This window comes from Pseudorca crassidens, chromosome 11, assembly GCF_039906515.1.
Source record: "Pseudorca crassidens isolate mPseCra1 chromosome 11, mPseCra1.hap1, whole genome shotgun sequence".
Lineage (NCBI taxonomy): Eukaryota > Metazoa > Chordata > Mammalia > Artiodactyla > Delphinidae > Pseudorca > Pseudorca crassidens.
In genome coordinates, this window is record NC_090306.1 from 11,645,058 (window position 1) to 11,668,437 (window position 23,380).

Here is a 23,380-nt window from a genome sequence, read left to right on the forward strand (position 1 = left end):
ATGGCCTTGGGAAAATGAATCTAGAGTCTTAGGAAGATATTACTCAAAGACAGAGAAGATCTAAAGATGACAGAAGTTTATAATACTAAGTGTGATCTTTAGTGAATGAATGAGAACCTTTATAAATCTCTTCTTTTGAAAGAAGTTCCATTCTTTGGTCATAACTCCTGTACAAAGAACAAGATTAACTGTGAAGAAGACAGACAAACATATCTTTCAGTTCTGGAGAAACATAAACTGAGAAGGAATAATTAAATTAAATACCATAAAGATAAAAAGGCACATACAAAGTACTCTGTATAGTAAAATCGCTATTGGAAGGTAATCAAGCAGAAAAATGCACCGTAAAAATGTAAGACCTATGGTCAGTGGTGACCATAGTTATTAGGGGGAAGACTTCAAGTAAAATATTTGAAAAATTAACTCAATATTGAATAAAATATAGCTCATGGGAATTTATGTTTTAGCGTTTATCAAATTCCTACGATAGTCTGGAATCCCATTATTTTAAGCAAAGAAAGAGGGAACTTTGAAAAAGAGGGAAGAGAGAAAATAATAAAGTCAATCAAATGACTTGGAAATTTTTTAAAAAGGTGAAAAGTTTGGATTATGAGTATGGAGGAAAGAAGATTAGATAAGAGGGCTTAAGACCAACCAGCAAGGAGTTAAAGGTACCATTTAGTGATGGTGATTGGCAGCTGTTAAGAATTTCCACTCAGTACAGGTAAGAAGAAACGAGCTTGTGTGGCTACTGGACCTCAGCTGGATATCAGGAAGAATTTCCTGACTGTAAATGTCAAGAGTTCTGGTTTGCAGCATCAAAGGGAGGCTTCTGGGATGTGCCTATCCCAGGAATATTTTTCAGCCTTAAGCAGGAGACTGTTTGGGTGGTTTTCAGTAGACCTGTGGATGGATGGGATGGGCTTCTCAGAATCTACTGGTCTCGTGTTGCCGAGGGGTATACCATACACAGTTGCTTTCACAGAGTCCATGCCAGCAGCTGACTCCCAGCTCAGTGGCCATGGAGATTTCCCCCCAGGAAGGAACAACTAAGTCTTTCAGTCTCTGTTCCCCACTTGGACCAGTCCTTAGGTATACACTGTAGTTTTTCAGCTCTTCAGCACTTAGGTACTTTGCTTTGGAGCCAAGGACCTCCTGGGAACAATGTCTCATCTGTGTGTTCACAGTAACAGCCTGTGGGCCAGAGACACTCAGCCAAACTCTCCCTCCATTCCACAAGGGCTGGATTGCACACTTCACCTGCAATAATCCACGTTTAGCCAGCCCCAGCTCGCCCCTGGGGCCAAGCTCCCCCCTCCTACCCCTTCTCCAACCTTTTACCTACTTTGATTCCCATAGCTCCTCTGCCACATTTATACCAATCCTCATGCAAGATGGTCTCTACCAGCTCCCATCCCACCCACAGTGAACGATAACACATTAGTGGCTCATGACCTGACTCTAACAGTAGATACAAAAGGGGGAGGTCCATTCTGCTGAGTTGGGTGGCGGGATATTTATAAGGGATTTGGTCTGCAAAGAGATGTCAGTCTTTTCCTATAACATGATAGCCTTTTATTTATCATGCAGCTGTTGATTTATAGGGGGAGTTAGGAACTTGAAACAAGAATAGAGTTTCTACACGGTCTGTTTCTGCTGAGTTCAGAGACTTGGAAATATCATTTGACTTCTGGCAAAAAGACAATTTCAGAAAGGCATTTAAAACCATCTTTTTGTCCTTGACCCTGAGTCAGAGAGGGACATGAGGAAAGCAGAGTTTCAACCCTCAGGCAACCCTACAAGATGTTGTGTGTAAGTCGCGTGCTGTATACGAATTCAGTATCAAATGACACACCGGAACAATCTCCCTCTGGGAATGCTGTCACTTCATAGCAGTAGCGCAGTATTTCTCATAAAGCCTGCATCCAGTGGTATGTATGACAGTGCATGGGCCTACTCAGTATGAATGCAGAAGAGAAAATCGGAAGGGTAAAATTTAAAAGAAAGGGAAAGTAGAGTCAATGAGACTTTAAGGAACAAACTGGAGCTGTGCGTGCACGCGTGCGCACGTGTGTGTGTGTGTGTGTGTGTGTGTGTGTTTGTGCATGTATGTGTATGTGTAAAGTCTGGTGATCCTGTTTACTGTCTCTGAGGTTTGGGTCACCCCTTTTTATTCGGCATCAAGTAGTTACTTTGTCCTACGCAGAAGAAGCAGGGAGAAATCAGAGTTCCATCTTTGACATCTTTTCTTCTGATTCATGATTTTCTCTCTGAAAAACACCATGAGACTGATAACACTCTTGTTTTTGAACTCTGAGATTAGAAAATTGAGCTATTCAATTCCTCCTGAAAGTCCTAAATCCATCTTCAATTTTTATCTCATGAATCCTCCTATGGAATTTACTTGTTTCCCATTGATGTTGTACACAGAATGGTAAAATCCAAAATTCAGCTCCTTTGAATATGCAAGACCTTTCCAAAACTGTTTTTGGAGTTCTGTTCCCATGACTACATCTCAAAAAGCATCCCAACTCTGACCACCGTATCCTCCTATCCCTTTACTCTTTTCTTTTTTTACAGTGATACCATTTTTTCGCCTTTAATATTAATAAAGATCAGAAAGCTTGAGAACACATTGTGTGGACAAAGTTTGGGTAAAACAGACTTTTGTTCATATTATTGGGGGATGAGAAACAGCTGGAAAAAAACTGGAAACAATCTAATCAATAAGAGAATAGTTAAATAAATCATGGTCCATCGATACATTAAAATTCTGTGTAGTTGGTTAATAAACTATAAGAAAGCTTTTCACATATAAAATGATACTTCATGTTAAGTAAAAGAGTCAAGCTGTACAATGATATACAATAGTGTATAATACTCTATCAATTATGCAAAAGAAGAGGCTGAGTGCATGTATTTATATGCACATTTCCTATCCCTTTACTCTTAATCAAATCCAGTGGAGGTCAAAGAATTTTTATTCAACAGGAAATTAAAGGAACCAAGAGTGGAAACAAACCTCAACTTGCTTTACCTGTAGTCTCACACTTACCAACCTCTTCCCTTTCAGGAATCCATCACAAAAGTTTTGCACGTGCTCTACTGAGACTTCCGTTATGGGCAGTGTATCCCACACATCGTCCAGAGTCTGGTAAATTGCCAATGCAGGCAGCTGAGGCTCCTTTAGTTTGAAAAATGATATCACCTTCCCATTTTTCTTCACACCACTGTCCACCAGAATAAAAAGAATCTGCAGTTGGAGAAGTTTGGAAAAGAAAGAAAGAAGTTTGGAAAAGAAAGACCTCTTCCTCTGGGGAGGAAGAAACACCTTGTGATTGTTGGAGTTTACACTGATGGAATTTAGGGTCTGTGCCACACAGTTTAAATCTTCATTGAGTTAAAATGAATTTCTTCTTATTTTGCATTGTTTTGGTTTTTTATCCCTTTGATTGGGTTTATTTAATTTTAAGACTGTAGAACTTGAAGAGACTTTAGGGGTTAGCTAAGGGAGAAAGTATGGCCTATTGACTAAATGTGGAGAATTCTTTTTAAATGTTACCTGTAATACTTTCCAGCTGTGTGACTTTGGGTACATTACTTAGCCTCCCTGAGATTAGGTGTTCTCTTTGGAAAAATGGGCTTTTGTTGGGGGAGATTGAATGAGAGAATGGATTTAATATTTCTAGTATAGTTTTTAGCGTATAGTAAGTGCTTGAAAACTGTTAACTATTTTGTATTATTAAATCAAATCTTCTGTCCAAAGTGGAAATCTTCTTGATAATAGTCTAGAGAGTTATTTATGTTTAGTAACACTGAAAACTTCCAGTGTTAGGGAAACCAGAAAACCAGAAAGTCAGCTTGTTTTATTACCAGACAGCCCTTGTCATCGAGGCCTCTAATTCAATGCAGTAGCCTTGAAGTGGTTGAAGTTTTACTATTTCAGTAACATAAGCAGAACTGCACAAAGTAGGGAAGGGAAAGAAATGAATATTTATTGGACATCCAGTGGGCACTAGATACCTGACAGGTGTTTTAGATGAGAAATAAGTCCTGAGGTCTAAAACTTCAGAGTTTATAGCAAGGAGTAAATAAATCGTGACTAAAAGGTGATTTTAATTTTCAGTTTCTTTGGGTCTCTATTTTCTCTGCACCCATCAAGGCATTAAAAAAAAGAAATAGACTTACTGCTGATGGAAGATATGATTAAATACATCTTTAAGAGTATAAAATACATCTTAAGTTTTAAATCAGAGTAATGGGATTTATTATGCCCCAGTTCTCACTTTGTTATCTCTTAACCTGATGTATTTTCCTCATTTATCTCACTTCCCTGGTCCCATCTCCCTTTTTCTAGTGTCTTGTTGCTGAGTATTCAAAAAGGTATTTCCCAGTCCAGACTTACCTTCCCCTGGAAGAGCTTAGCTGCTTCCTGGTATCTGTGCAAGCTTTCTTCATACTCTGGGGAGGCCTTGTTCATCATCAGTAGAAGATGAATTGGAATCATACTATTAAATAGGCCAATTACAGTCTGGGAAATTGAAATGTATTGAAGTAGAATGAAAGTGAAAAGGAGGGAAAAAAAACATTAGTGACAACCGGTGAATAGGTACACTAGAACATAAATGAGAGCTGTCCATCCATGACATCAGGGGCAACTCCTCCAAGATGGTGCTGAGTCAGTCTCAACCTCTGGTTTTCATGCAACTGTGCAGTTTTCTCCTCCCCACACTGAATAGGGCTGAGCTGAGTAACCAAAGGAATGTTGCAGAAATGCTGGAGTGTGACCTCCAGGGTTAGGTCATAGAAGACACAGTGGCTTCTGCTTTGTTCTCACTCATATCACTTACTCTCTTATGCTGGTCACTCAAGCAGTCTTATGAAGAGATTCGCATGGCAAGGAGCTAAGGCCTCCTGCCAACAGCCAGCACTGACTTGTCTGTGATTGAGCCATCTTGGAAGCAAACTCTTCAGCCCCAGTCAACCCTTCCCATGACTGCCTCCCTGACCAAGGGCTGCCACTTCACATGAGCCCCCAGATTTGCAGCACCTGACCCTAGCCACTCCCAAATGGTGGACCCACAGAAACTGTGCGAGACAGTCCATTTTTTTTCTGTTCTAAGTTGTTAAATTTTGGAGTAAGCCGTTATGCATCAATAGGTAACAAATACACCACGGAACATTTTAGTCACCTTTTAAACCCCTTTTCATGTTGCGAGAGGACCCAGATGCACTTAAAATGTGGCCTTTGCATGTCAGTAGTGTATACTTTTGAGTGCTTATGATGTGCTGGGCACTGTTTTCAGGTCTTTACGTGTAATAACTAATTTAATCCTCAAAGTCCCAGTTTTATAAAAGAAGAAATTGAGGCCCAAGATCTCCTAAAGTCCTGAAAGTGTTGAACTGCGATTCGCAGCAAGCAGTGCGGCTCCAGAGTCCATGGTCTTAATCAGCGGGATGTACCGCCTCATACACAGCTGATGGCAAATCCTCAACACAACCAATTCAGCCCTCAGCATGGTTGAATCAGAGCACCTCAGGTCAGCCATAAGGTAAGCTCTTCAGGAGACCAGAAGCATTGGCCCGTTTTTGCTGATTAGAGATGGTCATTCCCCAGGAAGTTGTCGGTGATGGAGGGGAGGGGACAGCTGTGAACCAGAGGGAGGAGAGAAGACAGAGTGTAAAACTCTGGCACTGGTTCCCTTCATTTCCCTTTCCTGAAATAGTGCTGCAACTGTCGCTATTTTAAACAAAATCCCATTCCTTTTCACCCCTCCCTTCTAAATACAGAAAGCACTGCTGTAAAACAAGCATGTGCACAAGAAGAGAGAGTATGGTGTGTTAAGGAATCTTTGGGCAGAGTCCCAGGGTGGTGGGAGGGGGAGCAACTAGGTAGGATCCTTCCAGAAGCTACACACTCCTCTGTAGAGATTTTTTTTTCAGCTCTACTGGCCAACATGTAGGTAAGGAGAGTCCAGTGAGTTCTTTCCCAAAACTTTCCCCCTGGAGTTTCAAACCAGGTCTTACATTTTAAGTTTGGGAGATTGGATGCTAAATAATTGTCTCTTGTTCTACTAGATCCTGCTACTTAAATTTAGAGCATGCATCTACTCTCCTAGAGTGCAGATGGAGAAGAAAGCTTGAGAAGAGTCAAAAAATCAAAGCTGAGGAGTCAAATGATATAGTTGTCTTAGCAGAAGGGATTGAACACAGCAGAAGTGATTAGTTTAATTCTAATAGATTAAACAGCTGGATTTTCACCTTGAAGCCAAGGATTGAGTGTGTGCCTTAAAAGTGCACAGGAGGCCAACTACATGGCTATGAATTTCTGCCCAGTTGCTACTGATACAAACCTCTGTACCAGCAACAGATGAGAAACAACTATAGTAGTGTGGGCAGGTCACCCGTTGAGAAAAACTACTTTTCGGAAATGTAAAAGTCACAATAAAAATTGAACTTGCTTCTCTAAAGAAATTCTTTCCTAATTTCTTCTTGATGTGATTTGCTGTCACTACTAATATGGAACTTAACAAATGTCATTGTTCTTTAAGATGAGAGATGGACCAGGCATCAGAGCTCAGGAAGGCTAGTCCTTGCGTCTGCCCTCGTTCGCCTGCAGAACTCCAGGACCCTGGACCATAAGCTCAGGGACCGGAAGATCATCTTTCCTGGTCCCACATGCACTCCTGGCAGCTTTATAGACACAATGACCAGAATGATGATGATCTAGGAGAAAAATGCCTTTTCAATTATTGCTGCCAACACCCCTGCGGTGCATGTGTTTGGAATCTTACCAGAAGTGGAAATGGAGTCACCATTCCATGGAGAAAAACATGGTGTGAGAGGTGGACAGGAATTCAGTCAACAGGAAAAGGGGTGTTTTCTGTTGAAGGCTATGTGCGGCAATGGAAAAACCACAGGACCCAGTCAGACAGACCAGTCATAAAAAAATCAGGGACGAGTGGATAGGCTGTCACTGAAGCTCATATGGCCTTGAGGACGTTACTTCACTTTTCTGAACTCCCATTTCCTCTCCAGTAGAATAGAAATAGACAATATGAGCTAATGCATCATCAGTTAAATTTTCTGCCTTAAAAGATGCCTTTTCCACTTACTGTGTAATCTTGAATGTTGTTTGGAACTCGAGAGTTCTCTATAAAATGGACATAATAATTTCCTCTCTTCTACCTCAAAGAATCTCTGTGAGTATTAAATGAGAAAATGGTGTGAAAGGGCTTTGTAAGTTCTAAAAAGCATGACATGCATATAAAGTACTGTTACTAGAGAGCGCATAGCATTTCTGAGCTGATGTAGATCACTGGAAGTCAACACTCCATCAGTCTACGACTTACGTTCAGGAAGGCAAAAGGCAGGACATGCAAGGTAATTCTATAAGCTGTAGAGTGTTAGAAGGCCAGCAGGACAGGTGGACCAGCAGCTTCACCCAGGTTTCAGGCAGCATGCAACACCCAAGGAAGACAAACCCAGAAAGAAACCTGAGACCCCTTGAGGGTCTAGGCCAGACCAGGAAATGTTAGTTACTAGTCCACAAGGAGATAGGCACAGAAAATGGGAATAGGTGTATAAAAACTTTAAAAAAATTTTACATTGTTGCGACATCCAAATACATGATCGGTGGGCTTTGTTTTTCAACATTTCATTGGTCTATTAATTTACTTTTATTGTAATTTACAAAAGTATTGGTCACCAATGCTTTAGGAAAACAAAATGGACCTTCAGCGTTTTTGCAGTTGTGGCGAGCTCACAATCTTGTTGCCTTCACTGAACTCTCTCAGGCAACCAAACTCAGAAGTTTCGAAGTAGTCACTCAGCACTGCACTCTCTCTTTCTTACTAGTCATGTGACGTCATTTAACTTTTCTGTTTCTTTCTTTGTTGGGTAGGGACAAGTCTATCAATCTTAAGGGTTGTAGAGGGATGGCAACATAAACAACTAGGTGTTCAATTAATGGTGGTTTATATATATATATATATCTTTTTTTGTGGTTAATATTATTATTGGTCAAAAGATCAGGACTCCTGGAGGAAAGGATTTCTGCTATGAAGGCAAGTACCCTCCCTGACATAGGGACTTAAGGGTCTGCGGACAGGGGCTATTTACCGTAGGGTTATACTCTGTCACCAAGTGGAGGTTGTTCCTCTGAATGAAATGGCTTAACTTGGTAGCATCCATGCTTTCAATGTCTTCACTCTTTAAATCCAGTTGTTTGTTATCCACCTGGGTCACACAAAAAGGATAAAATTGTCACTGTCTTCATTTATCAGTAAATGTTTCTAGACTATTTACCACATGTCAGGCACTAACTAAAGCTCTAAAGACAGAAAGGTAAATAGGAAATGTTCCCTGCCCTCTAGGAACACACTGTCCTGTGGGACACAGAGAAGTAAACAGAAACATCACACAGAATGCGGCTAGTGTCATCACAGACCCATTTGTCACCTAAGGAAGAGCAGAAAAACTCCCAGGAAGAGGCAGCTCCTGAAGAATGGCTAAGACTTGTTCAGATGAATGAGGATGGGGGTGGGATTTTAAATAAAGAACAGCATTTGCCAAAGGCAAAATGATGCGAGATGCCCATTCTAGAAGCTGCAGTTCGTTTAGCTTGACTCTAGCAGTAGATGTTAAGTGCGGGTAGAAGAGAGACATAGACAGTGGGGTAGGCAAGGTAAATTCCCAAAGAGCCTTGAAGTCAAGGTAAGTAGATTAAACTCTAACCTGAGGGCAAGGGGAGACACTTACAGGATCAGATTTATGTTTTATTTATGTACCCTTCGAATGTGAAATAAAGCACACATACAGAGAAAACCACAAAACAGAAAATGTAAACCTCAGTAAATGATCACAGAGCAAACAACTGTGGAACCACCACTCAGGGAAAGAAATAGAACATTGCCAGAATGCCTGAAGCCCTCTGTGATCCCTTCTAATCAATACTCCATTAGTTTTCTGCCAAAGGGACCATTATCCTGACTTATGATGACCTTCTTCATCCTTTCCTTTATAGCTTTACTTGCTTAAAAATGCATCTCTTAATGTTATAGTTCAGTTTCATCTTTTTAAAAACATTATGTAAGTGGAAACAAACTATTTTTTGTATGTGTATCTCAATTCTTTTGCTTAAAATTTTGTTTATAAGAGCCATCCATGTTATTGCATTTAGCTATAGTTTGTTCGTTTTCCTTGCTCTATAATATCTGATTGTATAAATTTGCAAAGCATTTATTCATTTTACTACTGATGAAAATTTAGACTGTTTTCAGCTTCTGGTTATTAAAATAAGGCTGCAATGAACATTCTTGTTCATTTCTCTTGGTACTCATGTCTCTATATCTGTTGGGCATGTATCTAGGATTAGGATTTGACTGTAGGATATGTGCATTTTTTTTGTTTTTTGTTTTTATGTTTTTTGTTTTTTTGTTTTTTGTTTTGCGGCATGTGGGCCTCTCACCACTGTGGCCTCTCCCGTTGCAGAGCACAGGCTCTGGACGCGCAGGCCCAGCGGCCATGGCCCACGGGCCTAGCCGCTCCGCGGCATGTGGGATCCCCCCGGACCGGGGCATGAACCCGTGTCCCCTACATCAGCAGGTGGACTCCCAACCACCGCGCCACCAGGGACGCCCGGATATGTGTATTTTTGCCATGTATTTTGATGTGTGTTTGGGAGACAATGTCAAAGTTATTTTCTAAAATGGACAATAATGTACATTTGCATTTGTACTGTTGGAAATGTCCCATTGTTCCACATCCTTGCCAACACTTGGCATTATCCACCTTTCTAATTTTATTCATTTTGGTGAATATCTGGTAGTATCTCACTGTGGTTTCACTTGTATTTCTCTGATTAACTAGTTGTATATCCATTTCTTTGAAGTCTGTGTTCAAGTCACTTGCCTATTTTTCTATTGAGTTGATCCTTTCTTTGCTGATTTGAAGATGTTTTATATATTCTGGATATGAACCCTTTGTGGTTTTATACTATATATCTTTTCTCACTGGGGACTTCCCTTTTAATGGTGACTGCATATGAACAGAAGGTGATTTCAATGTAGTCAAGTTATCAACCTTTTCCTATAACTCGTGTGTGTTTTTGTTTTGTTTTGTTTAAAGTGCTTTGACTACATCAAAGTTTTGAATATATTCTCTTATTTTATCTCCTAGAAACATTATTATTTTGTCGTTCACAATGGATCTAAAATCTACCTGGGACTCATTTTTTCTTCCTTCTTAAAATGATGCTTAGATTCTGATTTTTAGCATTACTCTTCTCTAAAATACATGTTAAAAGCTCCATATTTCCCGTTATAAGGCTATGGATGCCTTCTACATTCATAAACTTTGTATGTATGTTTTATTATCATTCAATTCAAAATGTTTTCTAATTTCTGTTCTTATTTCTTCTCTAACCTATTGGTTATTTAGAAGTGTATTTTTTAATTTCAAAATGTAAGATTTGGGGGTTATATGCTTGTTTTTGATTTCCAGCTTAATTTCTACATTTTATTTTTATTATTTGTCAACTTCTGTATATGTGATATGTGTCCTTAAATTTATGCATATATTATAGTTTTTGAATACAGTATTCTGCATATGCTCATCAGGACACTTAGTTAATTTATAATTCAAATTATATATATATATATATATATATTTTTTTTTTTGACTAGCTTATTCTCTCAATAGGGGAGTGTCAAAATCTCCCAGTATGATTGTGGATTTAACCATTTTTTCTTACAGTTCTGTCAGTTTCTTCTTATATATTCTCAAGTCATGTGTGCAGATTTAGAATTGGTAAATCTTCTGGGCAAATTAAAATTGTTGTCTTTATGAAGTGTCCTTCTTTATCCCTAGGGATGCTCATTGCATAAAAGACTACTTTGTTCATACTAATATACTTATACCAGCATTCTTTTAGAAGTGTTTACATGGCATATCTCCATCCTTTTACTTTCAACCTATCTTTATACTTTACATATATCCCTATTTTTTAAAACATTGTATCTCTTGTAGAAAGCACATAGTTTTATTTTTAAATCCAGTCTGATAATCTTTGCCTTTTAATTGGATTATTTTTATATAATGTAGTTACTAATATATTTAATTAAATATGCATTTTTCCATTGGTTCTGCCTGTTCCAAATCTCATTTTCCTTCATTTTTGGCTTACTTTGAATCCATTGAGCACTTTTTATTATGCCTTCTTTCTCTTTTTTGACTCAGAAGTTACACACGCTATAATTATTCTCCTAAGGATCACCAGCATGCGTTACAACATGCATACTTTACTTATCAGAATCTAATATGAGCTGGCAATTCTACCTTCTTCTTGGATAATGCAGACATTAGAACACTCGAATACACTTTACTTCCTTCCAAATCAGTCCATGGCCCACACTCAAGACCTACAGGCCATTATTGTTCTGTGTGTTAATTCTAAATCTCACAAGACATTATTATTATTGTTATATAATCAATATACATTTACACTTATGCATACATTTACATTTTAGTTTCTCTTCATTTCTTCCTGCATTTTTGAGCTTCTATCTGGGAATTTTTTCCCTCTGCCCAGAGAACACATTTAGTATTCCCTTTAGAATGAGTTAGATCTGTTGGGTGACATATTCTTTCAGTTTGATTGTCTAAAATATGCTTATTTCACCTTTATTTTTGAAGGTTATTTTTGCTGGGGGTAGCATTCTTTGTTGAGAGTTATTTTCTTTCAGTTTTTGAAAGATATAATTATTTGTATTCTGCATTCCATTCTTTCTATTGAGAAGTCATCTGAGAATCTTAGTATTACCCTTTGAGCTTACTTTGAAGGTAATCTTTTTTGTCTGATTTAAGATTTTTCTCTTTTTCTTTGACTTTCTGTTATTATACTATGGCATGGCTACGGGTAAATTATATAGATGATACATATATAATTATATATGTGTGCAGGTATATGTAATGTGTGTGTGTATATATATATGTGTGTATGTGTGTGTGTGTGTATATATATATGTGTGTATGTGTGTGTGTGTGTATTTATATATTCATATATGATCAGGGGCTGAGGTGACTCGAATCTGTGCTGCAGCTCTTGGGAGGGCTGATCTACTTATGGTTCATCTTTGATTTTAGGGTATTTCTCTTTAGGGTCCAAAGTAGAGCAAAGGATGTCTTACTAGTTTTACCTCCTACTTCTCCTTGTGGTCCCTGAACTCCAACATTTAATTTTCTGGCTCCTTGAATATTGCAAAAATGCTAATAAACCTCTCAGCCTCTCTGCTGCTCCTTCTAGAACTGGCTATGTCCCCCAGATGAAAAGCAGTCCAAATACAGGGTTCACCTTTTTGGGTTTCCATTTTATTTTAGATCTTAGCCTAGACATTCCCCCTTCTCTTGCTGGTTCTCCAAGGTCTTTCTTTAAAATATTTTTTTTTGCTCAGCTTTTTCAAAAAATTATCCTTAGTGGAAGGGATTGTCTAGTTACCTGGTCTGCTATCCCAGATTTGCATTTTAGAGCTGCCTTTCCATGATACTCAGGTATGTTGAAAGATAGGATGTCATATTGCCAAACATTGTTCCCAGAAGTTTCCCATTCCCCTCTCCCATCTCCTCATGCCCATAGAGACAGAAGATAAAGCTTCCATCACCCATAGCAACTATGCCTACAGATAGAACTGTCAGGGCCAGATCCTGAACAATTCTGCTTCCTGAAATAGTCTGGGTCACTTTTGAGATCTTTGGGCCACCAACACTTGAACACTCCTTAACTCTTACCCTTTATCTGCTATCTTATATCAGTCCTACCCCATCAGATCTTGCCCTGGATCAGAGCCATCTTCTATTTTTCTCTTCTTTTCTTCCAGGTGGTCTCTCACTAGGTATAGTTAAAAGCAATATGAACCTCCAAGAAACCCAATGCACTCTTTATGGTTAATTTGATTAATTCGGAGTCTGTTTAGTCATATCTGGGTTTTTCTCTTATAATCCATTTGTGTTCAATTATTTGTTGAGTGCCTGCTGTGTATTAGGTACTGAGGCCCAGAAGTGCTGACCTCAGTCAGATGGCAATTTAATCACTTTATTTCACGGTTGTTTTTCACAACCCAAACTTATGAAATACATAATGCCGAGGTACAGAAAATGTTTGTCTTTCAAAAAAAGAATTTTGAAAAAAATTCAACGAAACCACAGGATGTTTTAAAAGGTGAACTATTTTGCATATTTAATTGTTTTAAAATTCACACAGTTTGAGTAGAAAGCTTGGGGCAGAAATATAAAAGCAGGAGAAAAAAGTCTTCCTAGGTGGAGTCCTTGCCCACCCTTCTCCCATCCCTCTCCTCTAGTCGATAGAGAAGAAAGTGAACACAAAGGATCTTAAAAGCTGCTTAAGGCCTGCTTTGTCACCTGGCATGTCTCCTTCCTAAGGCTTTGCTAATTGTGCAACCATCAAAATCATCATTATAATCACAACCAGTGTCCTTTTAATCGTTAATATGTTTAAATACTTCCTGATTATTTTTCTGGAAACTTGCAGGCCTGGTGTCTAAGCTCAGGGGACAGAGCTGTGGTCTGAGCCAGGAGTTCCTCCCTTTCTGCTCCCTTTTCCAGGCAAACCCTCACATTTCCCAGAACAAGACGAACAGGAAACTCCAGCTCCTCCAGGTGTTTCTGGACTTAAGGCATGTTGTATACTGGAAGCACCGTGGTTAAGCGGTGATAACTTTCTCTAAGAAGCAAAGAGCTTTAATAAAAACCACCCTCCTGAAGCCTTTCCAGTTGGTTGGGCTTCTTTGAACGAAACATACCCGATTATTTCTCTATTTCTTAAACCAAAAAACTCTGGAACGTTCATGTGTAGGGTTACTGGAAACAACATTTGAAAGGAATTCTTTCTTCTGTAAAGGGAATTTATTTGCCTAATGCCCTGGAAAGAAAAACCCAACCCTGGAACCAAGAGTGGGGGAAAAATTTTTATATATTTTTCCAGTTTTTGGAAAGAATTTTCCTTGAAAAATCATATTATTTTTCTCCCCAAGGAAAGAGGCACCTGAATAAAAACAGTAAACAGTAAACCAGAAGGGTTGTCACCTTACAATATAATTTGAGGTTCCCCAAGAGAATCAGATGTGGATTATTTTATGTTTCAGACACTGTGTGCTACCAATGGATTTCATCACTCCTTTTCTCTTTATTAGTATTCCAGCAATATTCCTTTGAATTCTGCTCAATTTCCATAATTAACAACCCAACAGTTCATAAAACATATTAAAGTTGTCTTAGTTTACACCAGTTACAATATTAAATATCTGGGCTATCACGGAGAAATCATTTGTTTAACAAATGCCCTCATGTCTCTGGGTTTTTTTTTTTTTTTTAACATCTTTATTGGAGTATAATTGCTTTACAATGGTGTGTTAGTTTCTGCTCTACAACAAAATGAATCAGTTATACATATACATATTTCCCCATACCTCCTCCCTCTTGCGTCTCCCTCCCTCCCACCCTCCCTATCCCACCCCTCTAGGTGGTCACAAAGCACCGAGCTGATCTCCCTGGGCTATGCGGCTGCTTCTCTGGGTTGTTTTTATAAGTTGCTTAGCTTACCATATACTTGGTAAATATATACTTTAGAAAAAATATTTAAAAATGTGATGTATCTTACTTCTTGCCTTTCTTATCAGTTTACTTTTATGCACTGGTTTCTTCTGATTCTCTGCTTGGAAAGGTGCATTTCTTATAATAGGTTTCCAAGGAATAATTGTGAAAGGCATGAAAGGATGCCTCTACTGTGTTTCCATTACTATCCCATTGGGTCAAAGTTAGGCTAATTATATCTCTTTTTTGGCATGTGGGATCTTAGTTCCCCAACCAGGGATCGAACCTACACCCCCTGCACTGGAAGCACAGAGTCTTAACCACTGGACCACCAGGAAAGTCCTTATATTTCTTAAAACAGAAGTGATTGAGAATACTCAAAATGAGGTAAACATTCAAATAATATCTGAAATTCCAGTTTAGGACAGGCTCATGGTTTATTCAACATGGGATTACATCTCTGTTGGGGCAACATTAAGAGTCCTGTTGAGAGTGGTGAGAGTTGCTATCACTCTCACAAAAGACAAGCTCTGTCCTCACACAGACAGGTTGTCATACACAACTTACTATTGCTCCATTTTACATTGTTCCCAGTCGCATGTATATAGTTGGCCTGCACTGTTTTTGCAGGTGATGCGTTCCATAAATATAGCATTTGCCAGTCTCTCATCTCTCCAACATAGCTGTCAACTCATATTCCCACTTATTATTTCAGCTTATTTCTAAACATGTTCCTACAATGGAAATTTACTGTAGGGACAAATTCTAAAATTTCTTTGCCAAAATATGCCATGCCTAGATTAGCTCTTGAGAAATAATCCTGGGGTTTGATTAAATAGTGCCAGGGAGATAGAGAAATGGTTTAGGAGAAAGTGTGTTTCTTTTCTTCTTTTTTTTTTTTAAGTCTTTAGAATGAGGAGCATTAGAGTAAATAGAACCTAGGAGTAAAAACATCAGTTTTCTTTCTCCATTCATCTCTTGATGGACACTTAGGTTGCTTCCATGTCCTGGCTATTGTAAATAGAGCTGCAATGAACATTGTGGTACATGACTCTTTTTGAACTACGGTTTTCTCAGGGTATATGCCCAGTAGTGGGATTGCTGGGTCAGATGGTAGTTCTATTTTTAGTTTTTTAAGGAACCTCCATACTGTTCTCCATAGTGGCTGTATCAATTTACATTCCCACCAGCAGTGCAAGAGTGTTACCTTTTCTCCACACCCTCTCCAGCATTTATTGTTTGTAGGTTTTTTGATGATGGCCATTCTGACTGGTGTGAGATGATATCTCATTGTAGTTTTGATTTGCATTTCTCTAATGATTAGTGATGTTGAGCATCCTTTCATGTGTTTGTTGGCAATCTGTATATCTTCTTTGGAGAAATGTCTATTTAGGTCTTCTGCCCATTTTTGGATTGGGTTGTTTGTTTTTTTGTTATTGAGCTGCATGAGCTGCTTGTAAATTTTGGAGATTAATCCTTTGTCAGTTGCTTCATTTGCAAATGTTTTCTCCCATTCTGAGGGCTGTCTTTTAGTCTTGTTTATGGTTTCCTTTGCTGTGGCACATATATACAGTGGAATATTACTCAGCCACAAAAAGAAATGAAATTGGGTTATTTGTAGTGAGGTGGATGGGCCTAGAGTCTGTCATACAGAGTGAAATAAATCAGAAAGAGAAAAACAAATACCGTATGCTAACACATATATATGGAACCTAAGAAAAAAAAAGAAAAGAAAAGGTCATGAAGAACCTAGGGGCAAGATGGGAATAAAGGCACAGACCTACTAGAGCATGGGCTTGAGGATATGGGGAGGGGGAAGACTAAGCTGTGACAAAGTGAGAGAGTGGCATGGACATATATACACTACCAAACGTAAAATAGATAGCTAGTGGGAAGTAGCCACATAGCACAGGGAGATCAGCTAGGTGGTTTGTGACCACCTAGAGGGGTGGGATAGGGAGGGTGGGAGGGAGGGAGACACAAGAGGGAAGAGATATGGGAACATATGTATATGTATAACTGATTCACTTTGTTATAAAGCAGAAACTAACATGCCATTGTAAAGCAATTATACTCCAATAAAGACGTTAAAAAAAAAAAAGATGCCTAGTTGCTGGGAGAGGATTTGGATTGGAAGAATAAAAATAATAGCTAACCTATCTTAAAAAAAACAACAATACACTTTTATTATCTTCGGTTTTGGAGGTCAGAAATCCAATATGAGTTTCGCTGAACTAAAATCAAGTTGTTGGTAGACCTCCCAGAAGCTCTAGCGAAGAAAGACATTTTCTTGCCTTTTCCAGCTTCTAGAGACCTTAGCCATTCCTTGGCCCCTTCATCCATCTTCAGAGCCAGCACCATAGATAGCATCTTCTCTCCTCTTGGACCTCCTGTATCCCCCTCATAAGCATTGTTGAGATTACATTGGGCCCACCCAGATAATCCAGGATAATCTCCTCATCTCAGGATTCTTAATCACATCTGCAAAGTCCCTTTTGCCACATAAAGTAACATATTCACAGGTTCCAGGGATTAGAACGTTGAAATACTCATGTTTTCTCTAAAAGATTATATGTTAACCAAAAACTAAATCAGATAATAAAAGTACTTTTAAGAAATAGAAAAAGAGGGGCTTCCCTGGTGGCGCAGTGGTTGAGAGTCCACCTGCCGATGCAGAGGACACGGGTTCGTGCCCCGGTCCGGGAAGATCCCACATGTCGCGGAGCGGCTGGGCCCGTGAGCCATGGCCGCTGAGCCTGCGCGTCCGGAGCCTGTGCTCCACAAAGGGAGAGGCCACAACAGTGAGAGGCCCGCGTACCACAAAAAAAAAACAAAAAACAAACTACATATTTAAATATCTTGATTTTGCTCTCTTAAGACATGGGGAATATTGAAGAGTTTTTAGGAAAGACGTGTCATGGTCAAATTTCCATTTTATATCCATCATTGTGATACCAACCTAGAAACTATAAGAAGTAGTAAAGGGAGATCTATTAAGAAGATATTGAAAATGTTTATGCCAAAGATGCTAAGAATCTAAGCAAGGAATGAAATAGAAAGAGTGGAGGAGAACATAGGCTCAGTAGGGTAGGAGGTATGATTGGCAAAGATTAGATACTGAATGAACACAGCCATTCAGTAAGACAGTGTTTTAGAGGAAAGAACATGATTCAGCAGGCGCAAATGACAAATTCAGTTTTGACAAAGTTAAGACTGCTGTGCTTATGAGGATATTCAAACAGTTATATCCAGCAAGCATCTGAATCACAGGAGAGGTCCAGGCTAGAGGTAAAACATTCCAAATCCTCAACAAACACACAATCGTCAAACATGAGAAAGAATTATTATATCACTGAAGGATTACACATTCATTCAGTAATTGATTCCTTCACAGGCATAGTACAGAGGAATTTAAGGCAGTGAAAATACTGGGATACACTAATGATAGATTCATGTCATTATATATTTGTCCAAAACCATAGACCATAGGACACCAAGAGTGAACCATGAAGTAAACTATGGAGTTTGGGTGATTATGATGTTTCAGTGTAGTTTCATCAATTGTGACAAATGTACCACTCTGGAGGGGGATGTTGATAATGGGGGAGATCATGTATGTATGCGGCAAGAGATAAGAAGAATCTCTATATCTTTCTCTTAATTTTGCTCTGAACTTAAAACTGCTCCAAGTAAATATTTTTTCAAAAAATAAAAAAAAAAAAAAAATTCATTCACATATTCATCTATTCACCAAACATTTATGAGTACCTGCTACATGACAGGCACTTTTAAATGCTCGGTGGTTGAAGTAATGAACAAGACAGTCTTTGGCCCCATGGAGCATGGACTATATAACCTACATTGGGAAGAACATTGAGTCAGGCAGTAGTATGGGTGGAGGAAGAGAATATCCCAGGGAGACGAAAAGAAGAAGTGGACCAGCAGAAGGAGGCTCCTAGGTCAAGGAAAGAGAAAATATTAAAGAGAAAAGAGAGGCCAACAATGTCAAATATGGCAGAAATGTTCAGTAAAATAAGACTTAAGCAGTATTCATTGGATTTGGAAATATGGACGCTACCCTGGACTGGATGAAAGCAGTTTTAATGGAGTGGTACATAAACTAGGTAGTTTAAGGGCTTAAAGAAAGTTGGAGACACTGAGTAGAAAATACATTTAAAAGACAGCTGGATGAGGAATATGAGATAGATAGGATGGAAGTGAGAGCGGGAAGGACCTTCAGTCCAGAAATCTTGAAACTTTAACTTTTGCTCAGTTTCTCATTTCCAGTGGACTCTGGTCATTTTCACCTTGGTATTCCACCAACAATGTAAACTCAACAACAAAATAAAGCACCAGAAATCCCTATTTCTCTTATGCCCTCACTATTCCTAGGTACCCTGGTTTTCAACCTTGCCTCCTTTCCATAATTTTGATATCTTATCTTTGCAGGACCTGCCTTTTCTTCACTTTCTACTGCTACCTCTTTGCTACAGATCCTTAGTACATGATCTATTTTGTCAGCCTAATAAAAGTTCTCTCTACTCTTGTCTCTTTGCCTAACAGTCCGTCTGACTCATTGCTGCCAAAATAATTTTGCGAACACATTTCTGTTCATATTATTCCCCTGATCTAAAGTCTTGAGGGGCTGCCTTGTGCCAAGCAACTTAAGTGCAAACCCATTAAGCTGGTATTCAAATTTCCTCACAATATGGTTCCAATCAAGCTTCTCTGTCTTTTATTCATTTGCCCAAAACATGTTCCCTGAGATCCAGTCAAGTTGGCCTGATCACTGTTTCCCAAGTTTATTTTTTTTCCCCCATGTTGGCCATGAATTCTCCTCTATTTTTTCCAAATTTTATCTGTTCTTTAATCCCAGTTCAGTTGTCTCCTTCATAATTTATTTTGGTCAGAATTCCTACCCTGCCTTTATCATTTGAACCCTTGTAATATTTTATCCATGGTGATGCTCTTTGTATTATGGATACGTGCATATTTTGTTTACAATCTCTACTATATTTGTAAGATCTATGAGAGGGGAGAATATACTCGATGTGTTTTTATTATCATTATCTTGCATAGTGCACAGAGTAGTTGTTACCACATGTTTGATGAATGTAAGTGAACTCTCAAAGGTATGAAAATATAAAATTTTAGAGCTCACAATGACCTTACTGATGATATAGTCAAACCCTTTTATTTTATAGATGAAAGAACTGAAGCCAAAAAATGTTCAGTGACATGCCCAAGTCACAGGGCTGGTTGGTGACAAAGCAGTACTCCAAATCTTATGTCCTGACCCTCAGTCCAGGCTTCTTCCCATGTCATGACAGCATCTGTTTAGGAAGCTTGAGTTGAGCCATCGTCCTTGTCATCATGGTCCCTGACTCAGGCAGCACCATTAGTGTTCAAGACCTAGACTCTTTTCTGGTCTCAGAAGTCTGTACGTCCACAACCCAAGGAAAAACTGGGAGAAGGCTGGAGCTGCCCACCTGACTTACCAGACGAAAGAGGGAAATGGTGTTCCCAGTAACACTGTAGTGGGCCAGAACCTCGGAGGCAGTGCTGATTCCAAATGACACATCTTGGAAATCTTTCACCACACTGTGGAGTACGGACACTGCTGGTACTTCTAAATCCTAAAAACCAGAAGAAAAAACCCCACAGGTTGTTTTTGGAGGAGAGAGACAGAGAAACAGACTAGGGAGTAGAAATGTGTTCATTCATATCAGAAATCATAGTGTCCAGTGAGACAACACTGACCTCTCAAAATGCAGGCTGGATTTGCAGTGACATTGTTGAATTTTCCAGGCTGGGTGGGTTAATATGTAACTACAACATTGTGGCTAAGCCTGGGACTCCTGTCTGGCTTTACCATAGAACTTGCAGTTTACTAGTAGCTGAGAGGGGTCTCAAAATCATAGAGACCTGCAGAGTTGGGCTGCTCTGTCATTGATATACCAGAGGGGGCAAATGTTTGGGGAATAATTTGTGGAAGCAAAAAGAAATGCAAAAATCAGAAATAGGTGCTGTCAAAAGGGTCAAAAAAGAAAATAATAAAAATAAGAGAAATTAAAGTGGAAGCTTAGAAGGTTTATTAACAAAGGCTTGTGTAGGAGGTAGAGGAACAGTCCTCTTTCCACTGTGTGCAAGCCATCAAGATACTGTTCATGGATTGGTCCAATTCTAGAACCCAGGCCTGCAGGACAGAGCAGGGAAGCCTATTCTGAGTGATGATTCCAGTCCTTCTATAGCAAGCTGGCATTATCTCCCTGCTGTCATGGGACCTTTGTCCTCAGCAGCTCCAGGCAATACACTAGAGTGAACGTATTTGTCCCTGACACCTTTCTAGCTAGAGAAGGAGATGTGCTAAGAGAAAAGATCATGGTTAGCCTTGCATCTGGGGTCAAGCAGAGGGAGTTGGCACCTTGCTCATCCAAAAAGGTGTGTGGAGTTCATTTGAGGTTATGAACAATTGTTCATCAAGGCTTCCTCTTTTTTTATTCTGCTCCTCAGAATGGAATTGCTCGTGAATCAAACAACGACACCTGGTGGTCATTTAAGTTATTGCACCCGACTCCACTTCCTTGGCACTCCTTCCTGTCTGAGGGTGGCTGTTTTTGTCTACAGTTCAGATCTCTCATCACTGAAAAATTTGCTCCCCGGTCTTCCTACCCGACTTACATCTCATCAAGGCTATTTCCAGCTGTGTACACAGAATAGACAGGGTGATGATGAGTTGGAATTAATGAATGGAAGCAAGACAAGAAGGTCTGCCAGGAGAGAGCAGGGGCTTGATCAGCTGTGAGAATCTCCAGATGTTACCTCCAGACAAATAGAAAAATGCTGGAATGATGCCTTCTCCTTTATGGCTGCTTTTCTTAGCCAGGAAGCCAATCTGGAAGATGGAGGCTAACACCTTCCATATACAAAATGCCATCCTTATTCAACATTTCAGAGCAAAAAAAGAGGAAGAAGCATAGGGGACTACTTATTTGGTAAGAGGTTCTACACTGGAGGCAACTATTGACAAATACGTTGTCTGGATGATAGAAGTTGGGGTACCCTGGCCCCTGCCTCGGAAATTCAGATACTGTCCAAAGCTTCAAAGCATCCACAGATGGGGAGGCCCAGTCGGCAGTCTCAGAACTCTTGAAGCAAGTGCGAGGAAGACATAATTCAGAGACTGGGAATGGCTAGAAATCGAGAGATCTTGATGGACAAGCTAAAAGCAGACTCTGTACCCCTTGGCTGCTAAGGCAGTGTCATCTGGCCAGCAGGTGACTAACGTGGCTCCCTTGAGGTAGAATATTTCTGGTTCTTTGGAGGAACGACAGCGGGGGGGTATCTGGACGAACCTGGAAGAAGCCTATGACAGTCACCTCAGCAGCAGCGACGAATTCCATGGCAGCCTGGACATCTGTGAGCCAGACAGGTTCCCAGGCACCGGGACCATCTAGGCAGAGACAGAGGAGGGTGGGGGGAGAGTGAGAGAGAGACAGAAGGTTTGGGCGTACTGAATAGAGAAGAAGCAGCTCTAAATTATAAGGGCAGCTCTACTTTTTCTCTTCATACTAAGGCCAATGAGATTTAGCAGTTATCATTCCAAGGCTTTATTTATTTATTTTTTACTAACATGGGGAGGGGGGTCCCCACAAGATTGCCTATTTCTGAAGGAGAATGCCAGACTAGGGGAGGCAGATCTTTGTCTAGCATCTCCTGGGAAGTTTCCTAGGTTTGGAGGACATATACCCAGAGCCCTGTCATGTTCCCTTCCCTTCTTCCAACAACACTTTCACCCCATGGTGTTCTTTTCTTTTACCTGAGGATTCCTGAACTTCTGCAGCAACTTCCGGGGATGGTTTGCACATGAAGAGACATAACAGATACAGGCGTCTGAATGGCATGGCCCCCATTTTCCCGGCCGTGGTGTCTGAGGCTGCCCACTCTTCAGCTGACTGTGGTGTTATTCAAGCTCTGGGAACTTAGCAGCTGGCTCTGGGATGGGGGACCTTCGACTTCTGAGATAAGAGATGGAGTTCAGTGACAGGGCCTCAGAACAAAACCAGCTAGAAGAAAGTCAGGTCAGTTCATTTAAATAAAATATTCTATGCCGAGTATTGACCTATGCACTAGAGATACAATGATAACTGTGACCTGATCACCTCTCCCAGGCTAGATTGTTTAAGTGAAAAATGGGCAAATGAACAGATCATTTAAATATAAAATGGAAATGATTATAAAATTGGGAAACTCACAGGGTGCTAGGAGAGGATGAACTAAAGACATTTTAAACACTGGTGGGGTCCAGTGAAGGCTTTCTTCCTGCTGGGGATGCCTAAACAGAGTCCTGGGTAAGTAAAATTTTACGAAGCAACGAAGGTGGAAAGGGAGTTTCATGTAAAGAGCCAAAGCACAGAGATGTAAACGTGGTGTGAGAGAGATTTATTAGTAATTTAGTATTACCAGAAAAGGGAATGATAAATCCAGGCAGAAAGGCACGCTGGGACCAGATCGCAGGGGGCTTTATATTCTAAGTGTAGGAGCTTGTCTTATTTCGTAGGTGATGGGAAGCCATTGAAAGATCTTAAGCAGGAGAGAAACAGTGCCTGATGTGGCCCAGGTGCCTGTGGAAATTCGAGAGATTCTCACAGGCAGAGGGATATATAAGTCTCCAGCTTAGTAGAAACTTCTATATGATAATACTATAAAATAAAATAAATTGAGATTTCCTACCATTCCTATCCTGAAAGCTCATTGCCCATCGCACTGGAAC

At 39.8% G+C, this 23,380-nt stretch overlaps 1 protein-coding gene across 1 annotated transcript; it reads right to left on the minus strand.

Annotated features, from left to right (window-relative positions):
* Nucleotides 1-1,558: 1,558 nt before the first annotated feature.
* On the minus strand, nt 1,559-23,363 carry ERP27 (endoplasmic reticulum protein 27). Its single transcript, XM_067695766.1, has 7 exons — nt 22,427-23,363; nt 21,963-22,060; nt 20,106-20,243; nt 8,122-8,238; nt 4,406-4,531; nt 3,056-3,253; nt 1,559-2,270 (listed from the first exon to the last, which is right to left on the minus strand). Exons 1-7 carry the CDS (start codon nt 22,518-22,520, stop codon nt 2,223-2,225), a joined length of 819 nt encoding a protein of 272 aa, XP_067551867.1. The 5' UTR covers nt 22,521-23,363; the 3' UTR covers nt 1,559-2,222.
* Between the last annotated feature and the right edge of the window lie 17 nt (nt 23,364-23,380).

What these genes read in the sequence shown, in the direction of transcription:
- ERP27 (XM_067695766.1), bottom strand. Translation starts at nt 22,520, where the DNA reads ATGGGGGCCATGCCATTCAGACGCCTGTATCTGTTATGTCTCTTCATG. An exon ending in AGAAGTTCAGGAATCCTCAG is followed by an intron (nt 22,061 to 22,426) that starts GTAAAAGAAAAG and finishes GTCTCTGCCTAG; the next exon opens with ATGGTCCCGGTGCCTGGGAA. An exon ending in CTAAGCTCTTCCAGGGGAAG is followed by an intron (nt 3,254 to 4,405) that starts GTAAGTCTGGAC and finishes CTCCAACTGCAG; the next exon opens with ATTCTTTTTATTCTGGTGGA.